The sequence below is a fragment of the Phytophthora parasitica genome (genome assembly GCF_000247585.1).
Source record: "Phytophthora parasitica INRA-310 unplaced genomic scaffold supercont2.4, whole genome shotgun sequence".
Lineage (NCBI taxonomy): Eukaryota > Oomycota > Peronosporomycetes > Peronosporales > Peronosporaceae > Phytophthora > Phytophthora nicotianae.
In genome coordinates, this window is record NW_008648990.1 from 1,166,431 (window position 1) to 1,180,644 (window position 14,214).

General features: G+C 50.2%; 5 protein-coding genes across 5 annotated transcripts; 4 read left to right on the forward strand and 1 right to left on the reverse strand.

Moving 5' to 3' along the window:
- Positions 1-1,138: 1,138 nt before the first annotated feature.
- Positions 1,139-2,074, forward strand: PPTG_03303 (hypothetical protein; the record flags this gene model as incomplete). The annotated part of the gene is made up of 1 exon (XM_008895981.1): positions 1,139-2,074. The coding sequence occupies one exon, from the start codon at positions 1,139-1,141 to the stop codon at positions 2,072-2,074; it is 936 nt and encodes a 311-aa protein (XP_008894229.1).
- Positions 2,075-3,260: 1,186 nt separating this feature from the next.
- Positions 3,261-5,677, forward strand: PPTG_03304 (hypothetical protein). The gene is made up of 2 exons (XM_008895982.1): positions 3,261-5,163; positions 5,232-5,677. The coding sequence occupies exons 1-2, from the start codon at positions 3,446-3,448 to the stop codon at positions 5,365-5,367; spliced, it is 1,854 nt and encodes a 617-aa protein (XP_008894230.1). The 5' UTR covers positions 3,261-3,445; the 3' UTR covers positions 5,368-5,677.
- A 204-nt stretch (positions 5,678-5,881) lies between these two features.
- Positions 5,882-10,666, forward strand: PPTG_03305 (hypothetical protein; the record flags this gene model as incomplete). Its single annotated transcript, XM_008895983.1, has 1 exon — positions 5,882-10,666. The coding sequence occupies one exon, from the start codon at positions 5,882-5,884 to the stop codon at positions 10,664-10,666; it is 4,785 nt and encodes a 1,594-aa protein (XP_008894231.1).
- A 224-nt stretch (positions 10,667-10,890) lies between these two features.
- Positions 10,891-11,436, forward strand: PPTG_03306 (hypothetical protein; the record flags this gene model as incomplete). Its single annotated transcript, XM_008895984.1, has 1 exon — positions 10,891-11,436. The coding sequence occupies one exon, from the start codon at positions 10,891-10,893 to the stop codon at positions 11,434-11,436; it is 546 nt and encodes a 181-aa protein (XP_008894232.1).
- A 585-nt stretch (positions 11,437-12,021) lies between these two features.
- PPTG_03307 (hypothetical protein) lies at positions 12,022-13,470 on the reverse strand (the record flags this gene model as incomplete). Its single annotated transcript, XM_008895985.1, has 1 exon — positions 12,022-13,470. One exon carries the CDS (start codon positions 13,468-13,470, stop codon positions 12,022-12,024), a length of 1,449 nt encoding a protein of 482 aa, XP_008894233.1.
- Positions 13,471-14,214: the final 744 nt, after the last annotated feature.

The window sequence follows — 14,214 nt, forward strand, 5'->3', positions numbered from 1 at the left end:
CACCACCAAGTCAGTCGAGAAGGAGAGCAAGACGGAATCGAAGGCGAAGTCGTCGAAGGAAGCCAAGTCGGACGTCACCGGCAAGTCGAAGGACAAGTGAAGAGCCTGACGTGGTTTTGTTGGAGAAAAGTAGTCGGCGGGCGAAAGACAATGTAAGCCCTTGTGAAGTGGTGTAGCGTAGTTAAAAAAAGATGGCAGCTGTAAGCCTTAGTAAATGAATACAAAGCCGATGAATGGGATCCCCATTTTTTCTTACGTTGAAGTGGTCCGGATTCAAAAATATATCTGATTAGTCTGCTTGGCAACTTGTTGATCCGAAACACAACAGTAAAAAAATAACTGATACGAAATACTGGTGTCCGAGTCTTCCTCGTCGCTTTCACGGACGGCACCGAATAGCAGGAATACTGCATAATAATAGCCAGGCTGGCCGCCATGAAGAAGATTTTGGGTCAATGCTATCACTGTCTAACAAAGTCACTGGTAACACGGCACACGCATCGATATATTGCACGGTTATCACTGAACTATTAGACTTGGATACATCCATCCTACAACTACTACAACTCATTCGCACGCACCGACAGCTCAGTAGCAATAACGTTAGTGGTAGTAGTCGTTATGGCCAGATTTCTGGTTGTGCTTCTTGTGATCATGCCGGCGATTCTTGCTACACACCAAATGTTAAGCACCATGCTAGTCTTTAGGGTTACTGTTTCGTTGTAATAGTAGGGGGTGTTAGAATTTGGCTAGATTGGTGTTAGTGAACTGGAGAATGGTTAACTGTGGAAGAGTGACTCAGTATAAGGTCCTCAGTCCCATAGATCAGAGCCATTCATTCTCGTGATGAAAGGAGTCGTTCTCTCGACGCTTCCCTTTCTACCAACTCCCCGATCAATCACAACGGAGGAGGTTCAGTTGAACCATTGTAAGAGACTAATGACGGATGACCACAATGATCTAGTGCGGAGACAGCTCAGTCCGATCAACCATTCCACGCTCTCCCACTTTTCATCTCGCCCCCTCCCCGGCATCCGACAAGCAACCAGCCAGCCAGCCAGCCCGCCAGCCAGCCAACCAGCCGACCGACCGCAAAACCCTGCCTAACAACTTCACGTTAAGCAACACCGTCTCCAAGATGCATTCCAAGATCCTCGTCGTGCTGGGCCTGTGTGCCGTTGCCTCCATCCTGCAATCATCCGACGCCCATGCCACGGCCCGTGGCGCTCCAGCGGGAATGGCTCCGCGCCGTCAACTCGGCTCCTACAAGGACTACGACGACTACGGACGCCACCCGCACAAGCACGACCACGACCACGATCACAAGAAGCACCGCCACCACCACGATCATGACCGCTCACACTACCGCCGCCGTCTCGAAGACAAGGACAGCAAGGCCACCGAGTCCTCGGACTATCGCTACGGCAAAGACGACTATAGCTACGACGACTACAAACACAAGAGCTACGGCCATGACGACTACAAGCACGACGACTACAAGCACGACGACTACAAGCACGACGACTACAATCACGATGACTACAAGCACGATGACTACAAGCACAAGGGCTACGGCCACGACGATTATGACTACAAGGGCTATGGCAGTGGCTACAGCTACGGCTACAAGAGCTACGGCGGTGACTGCGATGACTACAGCGACGACTACTATGGCCACGGCAACGACTACTACAGCTACGGCAAGGGATACAGCTACGGCTACTACCCCGATTACTACTCGTCCTACGGTAAGGACTATGACTATGGCTACGGTTATGGTTACGGATACTACCCGGACTACTACTCGTCGTATGGCTATGGCTATCCTAGCTACGGCTACGGCTACCCCGATTACGGCTACGGCTACTCCAATTACGGCTATGGTTACCCGGGCTACTCTGGCTATGAGTCTGCCTCCAGTGTCGGTGCTGATGATGGTAAGAAGGAGTCTGCGACCGAACCCACGGATGCTGCCACCACCAAGTCAGTCGAGAAGGAGAGCAAGACGGAATCGAAGGCGAAGTCGTCGAAGGAAGCCAAGTCGGACGTCACCGGCAAGTCGAAGGACAAGTGAAGAGCCTGACGTGGTTTTGTTGGAGAAAAGTAGTCGGCGGGCGAAAGACAATGTAAGCCCTTGTGAAGTGGTGTAGCGTAGTTAAAAAAAAGATGGCAGCTGTAAGCCTTAGTGAATGAATACAAAGCCGATGAATGTGATCCCTTTTCTTACGTTGAAATGGATTCAAATGTTATCCTAAATTGATGTAATTCGTATTCCAATTCTATCTGATATTCTGGTTTTCTCAAACAGTGCAACCTCTGTCTTCAGGATTCATTACAATCACTAATACTGGGAGGACAAACATACTTACCGATAGGTTAAGTGTTGATCACTAAATTATCGAGCACAAAGTGGTGATAAGAGTACTTATGGGAAACTACAGCGTGGTACTTTGACAAGTCAATGGTGCGAATACTCTTTCGATACGTGTATCAGAAACACCACAGATGCTTATATTAGGAGTTGAGCTTGGAAAAATAACGCTTTATTTTGTAGAGTCTGGACGATACGATTGTTGAGAGTTTCAATGTGGGGCTATATGCGAATGGACTACGTCCATTCGTGAACGAAGATCGCGTGGAAATTATATGGCGGGGATTTATTGAACCGGTCAAGTTCTCTGGTACGCAACTGCGCGGAGCAGAATTCCGCGAGAAAGGCTACATTGTTATTCGCAAAATAGTAATGTCAAGAACTATGCACTGCTGCGGGCATACTATCTCATCCACCGAAAGACACCCATCCACTCGTTGACGGACGACGGTGCTATCACGGGTGCGCTGACAGATTTCGCTCTAAGCGAAATGGCAATCAACATTGCTGCTGGATATCAAATTATTCATGCTCAGCAAAACCATGAGCATCCACAGCGTGTCTAAGGCGCTGTTCCAATGCTATGTACCTGCCGTCATTGGGGAGAATGATCCAACCTGAAACACCCAAATACTGTAGTTCATTTGCAGGGATCATCAAGACTCTATCAAAAAGTCTTACGTAGCCAGCTAAGAGCTCTAGTCTGAGTCGATGGCTAGTCTGTCGGAGGGAGTGATTCAAAAGTGATGCCCTGCAAGTCGAGTCGACTGTCGACAGACAAAGAGGTCTGTTTCCTCTTACCGGTGCCGGATCAGAGTCGACACCCAGCAAAGCTTCCGAGAGCTGTCTTACCTGACCGTCAGTGACCTAGCGACAAGATCACGTACACCACGTTCATGATCTGGAACTGGAATTTCATTCTGGAAATAGTTCTGATTTTCAACCAATCATATGTCTTCTTTCGTCCGCCCACCCTTTAGTAAAACCAGTTAAGAAAACACCGAGGGAGACTCAAGTGCTGCTCTAGTAGCTACCTCTACGGGCTTTTCCGCGCTGTTACTGGACTCTCTGCTCATGGCAACGGGTACCGACACGTTCCCTACACGCAGCAGTGCGCTGTGGCCGGCGCTGAACGACGAGGAGCTGTCCGTTTCTTCCTCCTCCACTTCGACGACCACGTCCACCATCACTTCGACGCACCAGCAGCGACTGCTACTGCCCAACACCAGCAACGCGCAACTTAACGAACTGGCAGCGCTTTTAACGTCCACTGTTGCAACTTCTAGCGCTCCACAGACTTTCCTCGACGATTTACTGCACGATGATGGGGATTCACAGCACCAGACGCAGAATTTCCAGCTCCACGAAGACGTCGCAGTGTCTAGTGCAATGGCAGACGTCGGGGTGCTGAGTGATGCAGCATTCTTCTCACTCGGGGGAGTCCAAGCGACCACAACCTACTCGTCTTCGTCTTCCGGTTCTCCATCGACGCCCTGCGCTGCGACCAACCCGTCTAGGTTACTACAGCTAGAAACCAACTACGAGAGGAAGAAGAAACGCGCGAAAATCAACCGTAAAGACCTGAATTCGAGGTTTCAAGAGCTGATGGACATTTTACACTTGAAGGAAGACCGCAAATTGAACCGAGCCAAGATTCTGGAGAAGACCATTGAACATATTGAGAAGCTGACTGCGCAGGTGAATGCACTTAAGGCCGGACAACAGTCACAGCCTCAAGGACTGCAACACAACTCTGCAAGGAAGACGCCCATCCCGCTGCACCATCCTCAGCTTCATGGAATGGCGATGGGACAGCACAATATTGCCAGCTCAGTTCGTGGTCCAGGTGGTCCTCCCTTGCTGCCGTATAACCCTTCGCAGAGCCACCCGTGGAACGCCGGGGCTATTGGAACTAATCTCCCGTTGACACCGATGTTGTGGATGCCTTGTCCTGTTGTTACGTCCACAGGAATGACCCGGAAACGTGCTGCTCCTGATCGGACTACCGACGCGTCTAATCGGAAGCGTGGACGAGTTGAAAGTGTGGAAAGCGAGGCCACGACGATCTCAGAACCAGTTTCAAGCTCGCTCGAGGCTGAAGTCATAGAGGGCACTGCTACTAGTAGCTCGGTCTCTTCTGAGTCGTCTGTTTTCGAGTGGAGTGCTCAGGAGATTCCTACGATTCTGTCGTTCTGCGATGCGTGGACTTTAGTGGCAGTGATGCGTACATCTCGCGAACTGAGGCGTGCAGCACAAAGCGACAAGCTGTGGACTGAACTTTGTCGTGCACGGTGGAGATTTTCCCCACAGATTGACATTCCTCAGCCACTCGAGCAGTGGCAGAAGTTCCACGTAGCCAACCGTATTCCAGATTGCTCCAACTTCACGCGTGGTGGACAGTTATTTGCTTCTGGTCGGACGAAGGGTGTTAGTGTGTGGGGCATGCTTTCTCATCGCTCAAACGGACACACGACAAGGACGGTCTTGGTGAACGGCAAAGCCGCAGTCATGCAAGTCGTAGAGCTGTTCGTCGTGGTGCAAAGTATGAGTCGCTCGCGAGTCCACGTGACCGACTGCATCTCAGTTTCGGAAAATGGTGATACAAATCAGTCCTTCCTGCCGTTCACGGCGACTTCGGGAGCACATTTGATGCCTACAGTGGTGGCTGTAAACTCTGAGCCGTATGTTACCAAGGACTTGGCCGGAGTCGCTTTGCAGCATGGAGATCTGTGCGTCCTGAGTGTGTTTATGGCATGTCCTGGACTCGAGTTGGAAGAGCAGTTCTTGCAGAGGTACGGAAGAGGCTAACTCATGCGCTGTATAGATTTCAATTGCTAATCGTTCACTTTTGTCTGGACAGAGCGGCCTGGCTGGACGTGCAGATGAAGATGGACTCGAGTGATAAAGTTCTGGAGCGAGTGGAATGTGTGAACGTTCGTGCCGCCTGCAACTTCGACAGAACTCGAGAGAAGATGCTGACTGACCGTCAAGGCTAACGACCCCCCAGGACGATTGGATTCAAGTTACCATCATGTGAGAAAGTGGCTCAGAGTGATGCAAGGCTCACCTTCCCGTACCCCTGCTTAGCAGCAGGGCTACAGCACGGCGTGGATGATAGCATCCAACCTTGCTCTCCACCCCGTGCATCACATCCTTCGCCTCCCAAGCTCGCAAATCCCAGTTGACGTAGCAACTCAATTGCAGTGCTGGATTCCTTGCTGGAGAGCGATCGATCATTGCCCAAGCTGACCCTTGCCACCAAAGTTGCCACCACTACAAGTAATACACCCATCTTCCATCACGTCACCTTTTTTTGCGTACCCTTTTCGTAACCAATTATGACCATCACTCACAATCTATAGTTGCGATAATGTTGCTCAATCCGACTATAAAGGTTGGACTTAGCAACATTAGCGCAACTTTAGATTGTGAGCATAAAGCTCCCCTCATCAATTCCGCATCCGCTAAGAGACGACCACGTAGATAGATCCCGCTTCCTCTCGGTTCGCCATGGGCATCCCGCGCTTCTACCGGTACATGTCGGAGCGGTATCCGCTGCTGAATCAGCCTATCTCGGATGTGTCGCTATTGCCAGAGTTCGACGCCTTCTACCTCGATATGAACGGCATCGTGCACAACTGCACGCACTCGGATGCGGCAGATGACGCGCTCAACTCGCTGTCGCTCGAGGGCCAATTGCACGGCATCTTCACGTATCTAGATCGCCTTATCACGCACATCATCAAGCCCAAGAAGCTCGTGTACATCGCCATCGACGGCGTGGCCCCGCGCGCTAAACTCAACCAGCAGCGCTCGCGTCGGTTCCGCGCCGGTCTGGATCGCCAGCAGGCCATGGACAAGGAGCGATACATGCAAATCAAGCTCCAGGACGAAAAAGACGGCCACAAGGCCAAATCTGTGGCCAACAAGTTCGATTCGAACTGCATTACGCCCGGTACCGAGTTTTTGAGTAAACTCTCGCAACATTTAGTGTATTTTGTACGGCAAAAGATGAAGAATGACCCTCTTTGGGCCAGACTCGAGGTTTTCTTCAGTGGCAGCGAAGTGCCCGGAGAGGGAGAGCACAAGATCGTCGAGTTTATCCGCCACAGGAAGATGGCGGAGGACTATGAGGCCAATATGCGCCACTGTATGTACGGCAGTGACGCAGATCTGATGCTACTGGGACTCATGACTCACGAGCCGCACTTTACACTCGTGAGAGAGACGGTAGTGTGGGGCAGTCACCACAAGAAGGTCGCAGCCAAGCAGATCGAAGAACAGCAGTGGCAACTGGTGCATCTGAGTCTGTTCCGAGAGTATCTGATGATGGAGATGAGGGTACAGCCGCCACTCGATGGAGAACGCATGCTGGATGACTTCATTTTGCTGACTTTCTTGCTAGGAAATGACTTTATCCCACACAGCCCGACGCTGGAGATCAGTGAGGATGCCATCCCATTGCTGCTGAAGGTGTATCGGGAACTACTGGAGACTCATAAGGGAAGTTATCTTACGCTGAACGGTAAGATCACGAACGTTAAGTTGCTGCAGGAACTGTTCCAAGTTATTGGTAACCAAGAAGAAGAGATCCTGATCAATCGAGCTATGGAGGAGCAGAGACGCTCAGGACGTCGTGGTGGACGACAACAGTCCAAGCAACATGATGTTGACGCAGCGGAGGTGCAGAGAGCGATCATGGCGCTTCGAGATGACGACGATGACATCCCGCCACCTTTACTTGACGACGAAGAGGACGAGGAAGAAGCCGAGCGTGCGTTGCTAGAGGCGCTGGACGGCCCTGAAGAGACTAGGATGTCTTTTGAACTCGAACGAAGTGACCGTGAGGTACTTTTGCTGGTTGGAAGTGAGAGTTTCCAGGACACCAAGTGGAATTACTATGAGCGGAAATATGGCATCAAGCGAGGCAATGGCGATGCAGGCAACAAGGAGCTGGAGCAAGTGAAGAAGTCGTACATGGAGGCGTTAGTCTGGTGTCTCGCCTACTACTTCCAAGGCCCCCAGTCCTGGTCATGGTACTACCCTTACCACTACGCACCGATGGTTTCTGATCTTACGGATATTGAAGACATGATTACGAATGTCAAATTCGACGAAGATCCGTCAGTCGCTGGCCCGTTGCTGCCGTTTGAGCAGCTAATGTCGAATCTGCCAGCTTCAAGCGCCAATCTCGTGCCGGAACCATACCGATTCCTCATGATCTCGCCGTTGTCGCCGATCAAACATTTCTACCCAGAGACGTTTGCAATTGATATGGAAGGCAAGCGTAACGCGTGGGAAGGTGTGAATCTGCTGCCGTTTATTGATGTAGCATTGCTGAAGCAGGCCATCGCGCAGTACTGTCCTGATTCTCAACTCACGGAGGCCGAGATGCAGCGTAACAAGCTGCAGCGCTTGCCTATCCGAATTGTTCGAGACTTGACAGTCCTGGACACGTTGAAGTCCACCTTGCCTGGAGTTGTTGGTTTCCCGGATGTGCTCTACTGCAATACTCGTGTAGAAGACTACGATCTTCCGCCAATCCCTGGTGGCGAGTTCCAGAGCAAACTGATGGATGGTGTTGTTCTTCCGCTTGCTGGCTTCCCGTCGCTTTACACTGTGACTCTAGAGAGTACGCGAATTGCTAGTGTCGGCTTGAACTGCTTCGGTATGAGCTCACGCAAGTCTAGTCTCATCCTTCAGCTTCCTGTCTCAGGAAATTTGAACGACAGCGACAATGCTACTGCTGACGAGATCAACCCGCGCGAACTACTGGGCACTACAGTATTAGCGAATTGGCCGAACCTTCACGAGGTGCTTGTTGTTGGTATCAGTATGTTATCGGGAGAATACCGTCTCGAGCAGTCCAGTCGCAAGCACAACAACAACAGACGGAAGCAGACCGAGGTTGTCTTCACGCCGTATGGACCGGACGAGAAGAGTGCGTGGGCGTACTATGCGCAGACAGAAGTGGTCAAGTTGTTGTCTGGTCGTGGCATCCCTGGCAGCGGAGGTATCGATCTAGGCAGGACTGGAATTACGACCGTGTTGCACGTCTTGCCGCTTCAAGGTATGGTGTCCAACCCGCTTACAGGTGCTATCGAGAAGAAGTTCGGAGAGACCGAGGCATTCGTGCCTGCTCAACTCACGGTTCGTAATCGTAAGCTGCTGGATGCGAGGTTTGAGGAAACCGACACGTTGCCGTTGAGTGAGCGCTTCCCTGTCGACTCAAAGGCACTGATCACGCGTGGGAAGTGGCTGGGTTGTACCGCTATTGTGCGTTCTCAGGACGAAGAGCAGCACACTGTTACTGTCCATGTGAACACGATCGACCAGGAGCCGCCGTTTGGTTACGTTATCGCGCAGAAAATCACAGATCGATTCTTCCCGGGCTACTTGGTGGCCCAGAAGTTGGGTATCTCGGCGTCTACGTTGGGTTTGATCACTGGAAGTGTGATTATCAAGCCAATTAGTGCTGATATCGGACTGAACATTCGTTACCGCAAGGAGCTGCTGCTCCCTGGCTACTGTAGACTCGTGAATCGCGACAATAGCAGCTCCAACCCAAGCGATGATACCAATGTTTGGAGGAAAGGTGATATTGTCAAGATCGTTGGAAGCAGCGGCAACAACTCCACTGATAACTCGAACTCGGGTTCTTCTCCGACGAAAAATGGTAGCAGCACTGCGTGGGAGTACACTGAGCGTGCGGTGCAGTTGATCGCGAACTACCAGAAGGAATTCCCAGAAGTTGTTCGCAACCTGAGTCGTCTACCGTTTGCCACGACGTATCAAGGTAAGGACGTGTTTGGAATCGATGATACCGAGCGCGTGGAGGTGAAGGCAGAAGCGGTCAAGCAGTGGATTGAGCAGCAACGCTTAGGTGCCAGCGAACACTCGAAACACATTCCGATCACGTCCGAGTATATCGCTCTCAATGCTGTTCGCGCTATGGAAGCCGCTGGAACGTTGCGTGCGAAGGAGCGAGCTAAGGCTGCTGATGAACAACGTCGTGCTCCTGTTGTTGCAACAGTCAACGCTGCGGATCTATTCCGTCCCAACCCACTGGTGAACCAGGACCTTACGGGACAGGAAGTATCGCAGCGATCATCAGTGAACCGTGGAGCACCGAATCTAGGCGACCGAGTGATTAACATTAGTGCGCGTGGAGTGCCCTTCGGTCATCGTGGCACTGTTGTTGCTACGCATGTGAGCAGTAGATGCGTCGAGGTGCTATTCGACGAGAGCTTCACAGGTGGAGAGGCTCTTTACGGAACGACGAGTCTAGACCGCGGCAAGATCGTGGCTTGGAACAACTTGCTGTGTGTGTCAGTTCCTCCTGGAACGAAGAAGCAGAACCACAATACTCGCTCGAAGCAGGCACAGAATAGAAATGCGCAGAACAACAATGCTAGTCAACGTCGCACGTCTGGCGGAATGCCAGTCATCAGCACCAACACTCGAGGGCCCAAGAAACTTCTCAAGCCAAATGACAAGACTGTGACGACCCCGACGCCGTTGGTGCCACCGCCCCCACCAATTCCTAGTGCTATGCCACCTCCACCACCTCCGGAGAAGATCCAGCAACTTATTCAAAAGTGGAGTTTTGACGGTGAAGTCGCTACTCAAGTAAGCGTGAAGACTACTACATCTCAGCAAGGCAACGGTGCGAAGGCACCAGCAAATCCTACAGCATCCAAGCCAGAGGAGAAGCTAACTCCGTCTGTCGCTGCGTTCTTCTCGGTCGCTGAGGCTGCAGCTCCTACGCCTCCAGCGGACCCATTGATGGGCTTGTTCCCTCACCAGTATAAACACTCTTCTACTAGTGCATCTCTGCTTACACCTCCGTTGCCGAATGGTGCTCCGACGCCACAGTACATGGCTCCACCTCCTGCGTACTACCCTACGCAGCCGCCGATGCCTGGACAGCAGCCGCAGCTCTTCCTCATGCCTGATGGTTCGTACGCACCGATGTACGCTTCGCCACCTCCAGGATCTTACGCACCGCAGACACAAACTCCCATGCCACCTAGTGAAGAAGAATACCCTCCTCTTGGAGCTACACCTTCCAACGATGACAAGAAACCCAATACGCCTGCGGCCGAGCCAAAGAAACACCACAACCGTGGAAAACACAAGAAGACCAATGCATCAAACGAAAGCAACGCCGCACAGAAACAAACGTCACCAAACACTCAGAAGAAGTGGGTGCCGAAGGGTGACACTAAGCCAAAGAGTGGACCGCAGCTACTGCTCCCGTCTCAAGTGATGCGTCAGCAAAAGCCTCAACAATAACGGCACCACCAAACCTGAGCATCAGACTACTTTTTAGTAGAGTTTGTTCAAAAATATACTACCGGTACCTGCTAAGGACATCAAGCTTCCTCAGAACCGAAAATCTTCCACATGGTACAACGACCAGTGTGAGGATGTCCCTCATCCTCGAATGAACTTCATCCCTAGACTTAACCAATGCAGCTCTCTCTTAATCATTTCTACTTCTCGCTCCCGACTCGGAGATGGTGTCAAGCAAGACGAGCTTGTCACTGCATGTGGCAACGATCGAGCAGCTACCACGAGGGACGGCACTGAATGCTGCAAGAACGCCGATCACCAAAGACGCTGCTCGAGCTGCTCCATTTCCCAACGAGCCCGCAGACGGCAACTCTACTAACACCAATGAAGACGCCCCCTCTGTGTCGGGATGCACAGCCTCCACTAACAACGAAGCTGCGCGTAGAGTATCCAACGGTACCGATTTGGCAAGAAAGGCAGCCCAACGTGTCAGTGTTTGGAAGAAATCGGAGCAGGAGCGGCGAGGTGAGGAAGAGCGTGCTCGACAAGCCAAACAAGAGCAAGAAAAGCGCCGACTGAACCACGCTGCGCATGCCAAACAACGTCGACGTGCGGAAATCTACGCGTTGAACGCGCTCTTGCGACAACTGCAACAGGAGAAGATCGCGCGATTCATTGCTGCCCAGATGCAGGTTCAAGAAGCTCAAAAGGACCCAAGTCTGGCTAGTATGACCGCTACTCTTGTCCAGGTGGAAGCCGTAGGAGTGTAAGGGTTGTCTAAAGAAAATTGCAGTTGGGTTCTGGTTCGCTCACAAGGGTTGGTAAGTGCTGGCAGAAAACTTCGTTGTTGATGCAACCAATTATCTTTAAAGAATTCAAGTGATGTTATTGCGCATTACGTATAGTAGAGTTTGTTCGATGAGTCCCGAACTATGCGCAACTGATTTAGTGCGTAACTCGGCGTTCAAATATGCAAAACAAAAAAAAATCGGTATCATTTACAAACTCAAGCAAAAAAAATATATCGCTTTTCTACAATGACAATGCTACTAGTTAAGTAACTATTTCCCTTTGCGAAGCCACTCCATCAAGTCTTGCACGCTTGGCCCATTAATCATCTGTAACGCCACTTAAAATTAAGATTTGGGCAATGGAAAAACGCTGCAACTGTGAAATCAATGATTCCTACAGTTGCTCGTCAGAAAGAGTTTAGATGGTTTATAGTGTCCAACTTGTACTTTATGATCACCATAGAGGTTGTAGTAGCGTGAGAGAGGAAGGCAGTGACGAACATCAAAGAATCTACCTTACTCTCTAAAGCATTGCTCGATATTCTTACTCATCGAATGATCAGATTACTGTGCCTTCATAACTGCAGTAAGCGCACCAGTCGGGTTGTCGTTGTCGAATAGTGCCTTCACTTTCTTCAGCAGAGGTTTGCCACCCTTCCTTTTAGTGAAATAAAGTGTGTAACTCTCCCAAGTCCTGTATACGGGATGGCTCTTCGGCAGTCTCACAGCGTTCGTAGGATAGGGAAGAGTCAAGAAATGCGAAACTTGATTCGGGTCAAACTCCATTCGTAACCATTTTAGAAACAGGGAAGATTGCATGTTTTCGGCGAATGGTTTCAAATCTGGGACGTCCTTTAGCGATTGGAATAGTGTTGCAAACTCCCATTCTGATTGAAATGGTTTAGCCTTCGTCAGGAAAAGCACGGTTTGCTCGCTGGTGAACACGTTCGTCTTTGTGTGACCCCTGTACAATTTGATGTACCTGAGCCAATGGATCAACATTGTGTTATCGTCGAGACCATCCATCCTAGCCTTAGATAGAGCTAAAATCCGGAAAACTTCTTCTGGGGGCACTTGGAACTTTAACCACACCTCATTCATTGTTTTTTGGCTGGTTTTGGACGTTAAGAACAGAAATCTCTGCATCATATCGCCGTGGTTCTTCATACCCGGGATGTTTCGAATCTTGTGAATCAGAAGAACTACTTCATCTTCCGGCATTGTCTTTCGAAACACGGCGAGCATTTCGATGTCGCCGAACCAGTGATCCCCTCTCTTTGCGCGATACTTCTCTACGTAATACAGCCACTGGTGAAAGATTGGCGAGTCACCCAGTTTTGCACCAGCATCTCTCAGGCGTAGTGTATCGAATAGGATGCTTGGGTTCGTTTCGTGCTCTAAGGTTTTGGGTATCCACGTTCCAGACAAAGACTTCTGCATACTCGCGGCAAGCTTCTTGAAGGCTGGAACCTTTTGTAGAGATTCGAGAAGATTGGACAGTTCTTCTGCACTTTTCGTCTTCAGCAACAAGTAATAGATGTCCAGATCCGAAAAAGCCTGCTCCCCATTCTTAGCTCTGAATGCCGCTACAAGCTGGAGCCAAGCGAGGATGTTTGGATCATCATCCAGCTTCGCTGTACCCTTTCCGAGACGCAAAACGTCAAAAAGCATTTTAGGATGCACATCGGAATTCACCCATGCTTTGATTTGCGCTTTCTCCGGATTGGACTTGAAAAGTTTGTGTATTAGATCGTCGATCCTCGATAACGCATGTGTGTTCACCCTCTCCTCGCCACTTCCATTGTCACCACCGACCGTATCCCGGACGGATGCGTCGCGCAATCTCAACATTCGGTTAGAGGATGTCGGAGTTTTGCTTGTGATAGAGTTCGTCTTGACGACTGCATCAAGATCGTTCACCTTCGTCTTATGGACCTGGCCAATGGGTGTTTGTGCGAAAAGACTTGGTAAGAAGACAGCAACAAGTAGCAGCCATATTCTCTGGTAGTTCATTTTTGGTGCGTGTGTGTTTGTGGTCAAATCACAAACTGTAGGGAAACTCACAGCCGTCTGGACAGCAAAACTGTATCTAGCAGTACTGTAAATGACGGCCTCACGGCAACGGCAATAATGAAAAAGGTTCGCATCTAGAAAGAAAAGGGTGATGGCAGTTTTTGCGGTGATGACACCCCATCTTAAGTATAACATTTGTAAGCAAATTGCTACAGATTTCTTTCAAATCTGGTCGGACGTATTTTTACCCCGTAAAACTGAGTCAATTAGCACTATCATATACATGTAAAAAATTTTTTACACCTGATGCAGTTAATACGGTTGATGAGTATTATGGATTACGTGTAAATTTGCATGTGATGGGATTGACAAAAAATTCAAGTCACTTCAATACAATCGGACTTACTACGTGCGATGAGCATTCCGCTGTCGGTAGAATACATTTTGAGGCCATGCTTACCAATCGAGTTACCGGATCTGTGTGTTCACGTTCTGCTCGAGCGCATGTGCGGTTTGTTAACTATTAAAGCTTTCAAGTTGAAAGGTTCAGCTCACTGAGTAATGCGTGCTCTGATGCTAGCACGCGTCATGTGATCGAACCCAGATTCAGAGCTTCGGTTTGCAGCCGTGTACATTCAGGTTCCGACCTCGTCGTTATGGTTGTCTGCACTCTGAAGTTCAAAATTCCAAGTGAGCTATCTGTATGCTCCACACGTCTTTCGCTTGAAGAGGGAAGAAGCGGTA

Bases quoted from the DNA above. Each gene is read 5' to 3' on its own strand.
- PPTG_03304 (XM_008895982.1), top strand. From the start codon at position 3,446: ATGGCAACGGGTACCGACACGTTCCCTACACGCAGCAGTGCGCTGTGG. The intron at 5,164-5,231 runs GTACGGAAGAGG...TTGTCTGGACAG, and splicing joins GAAGAGCAGTTCTTGCAGAG to AGCGGCCTGGCTGGACGTGC.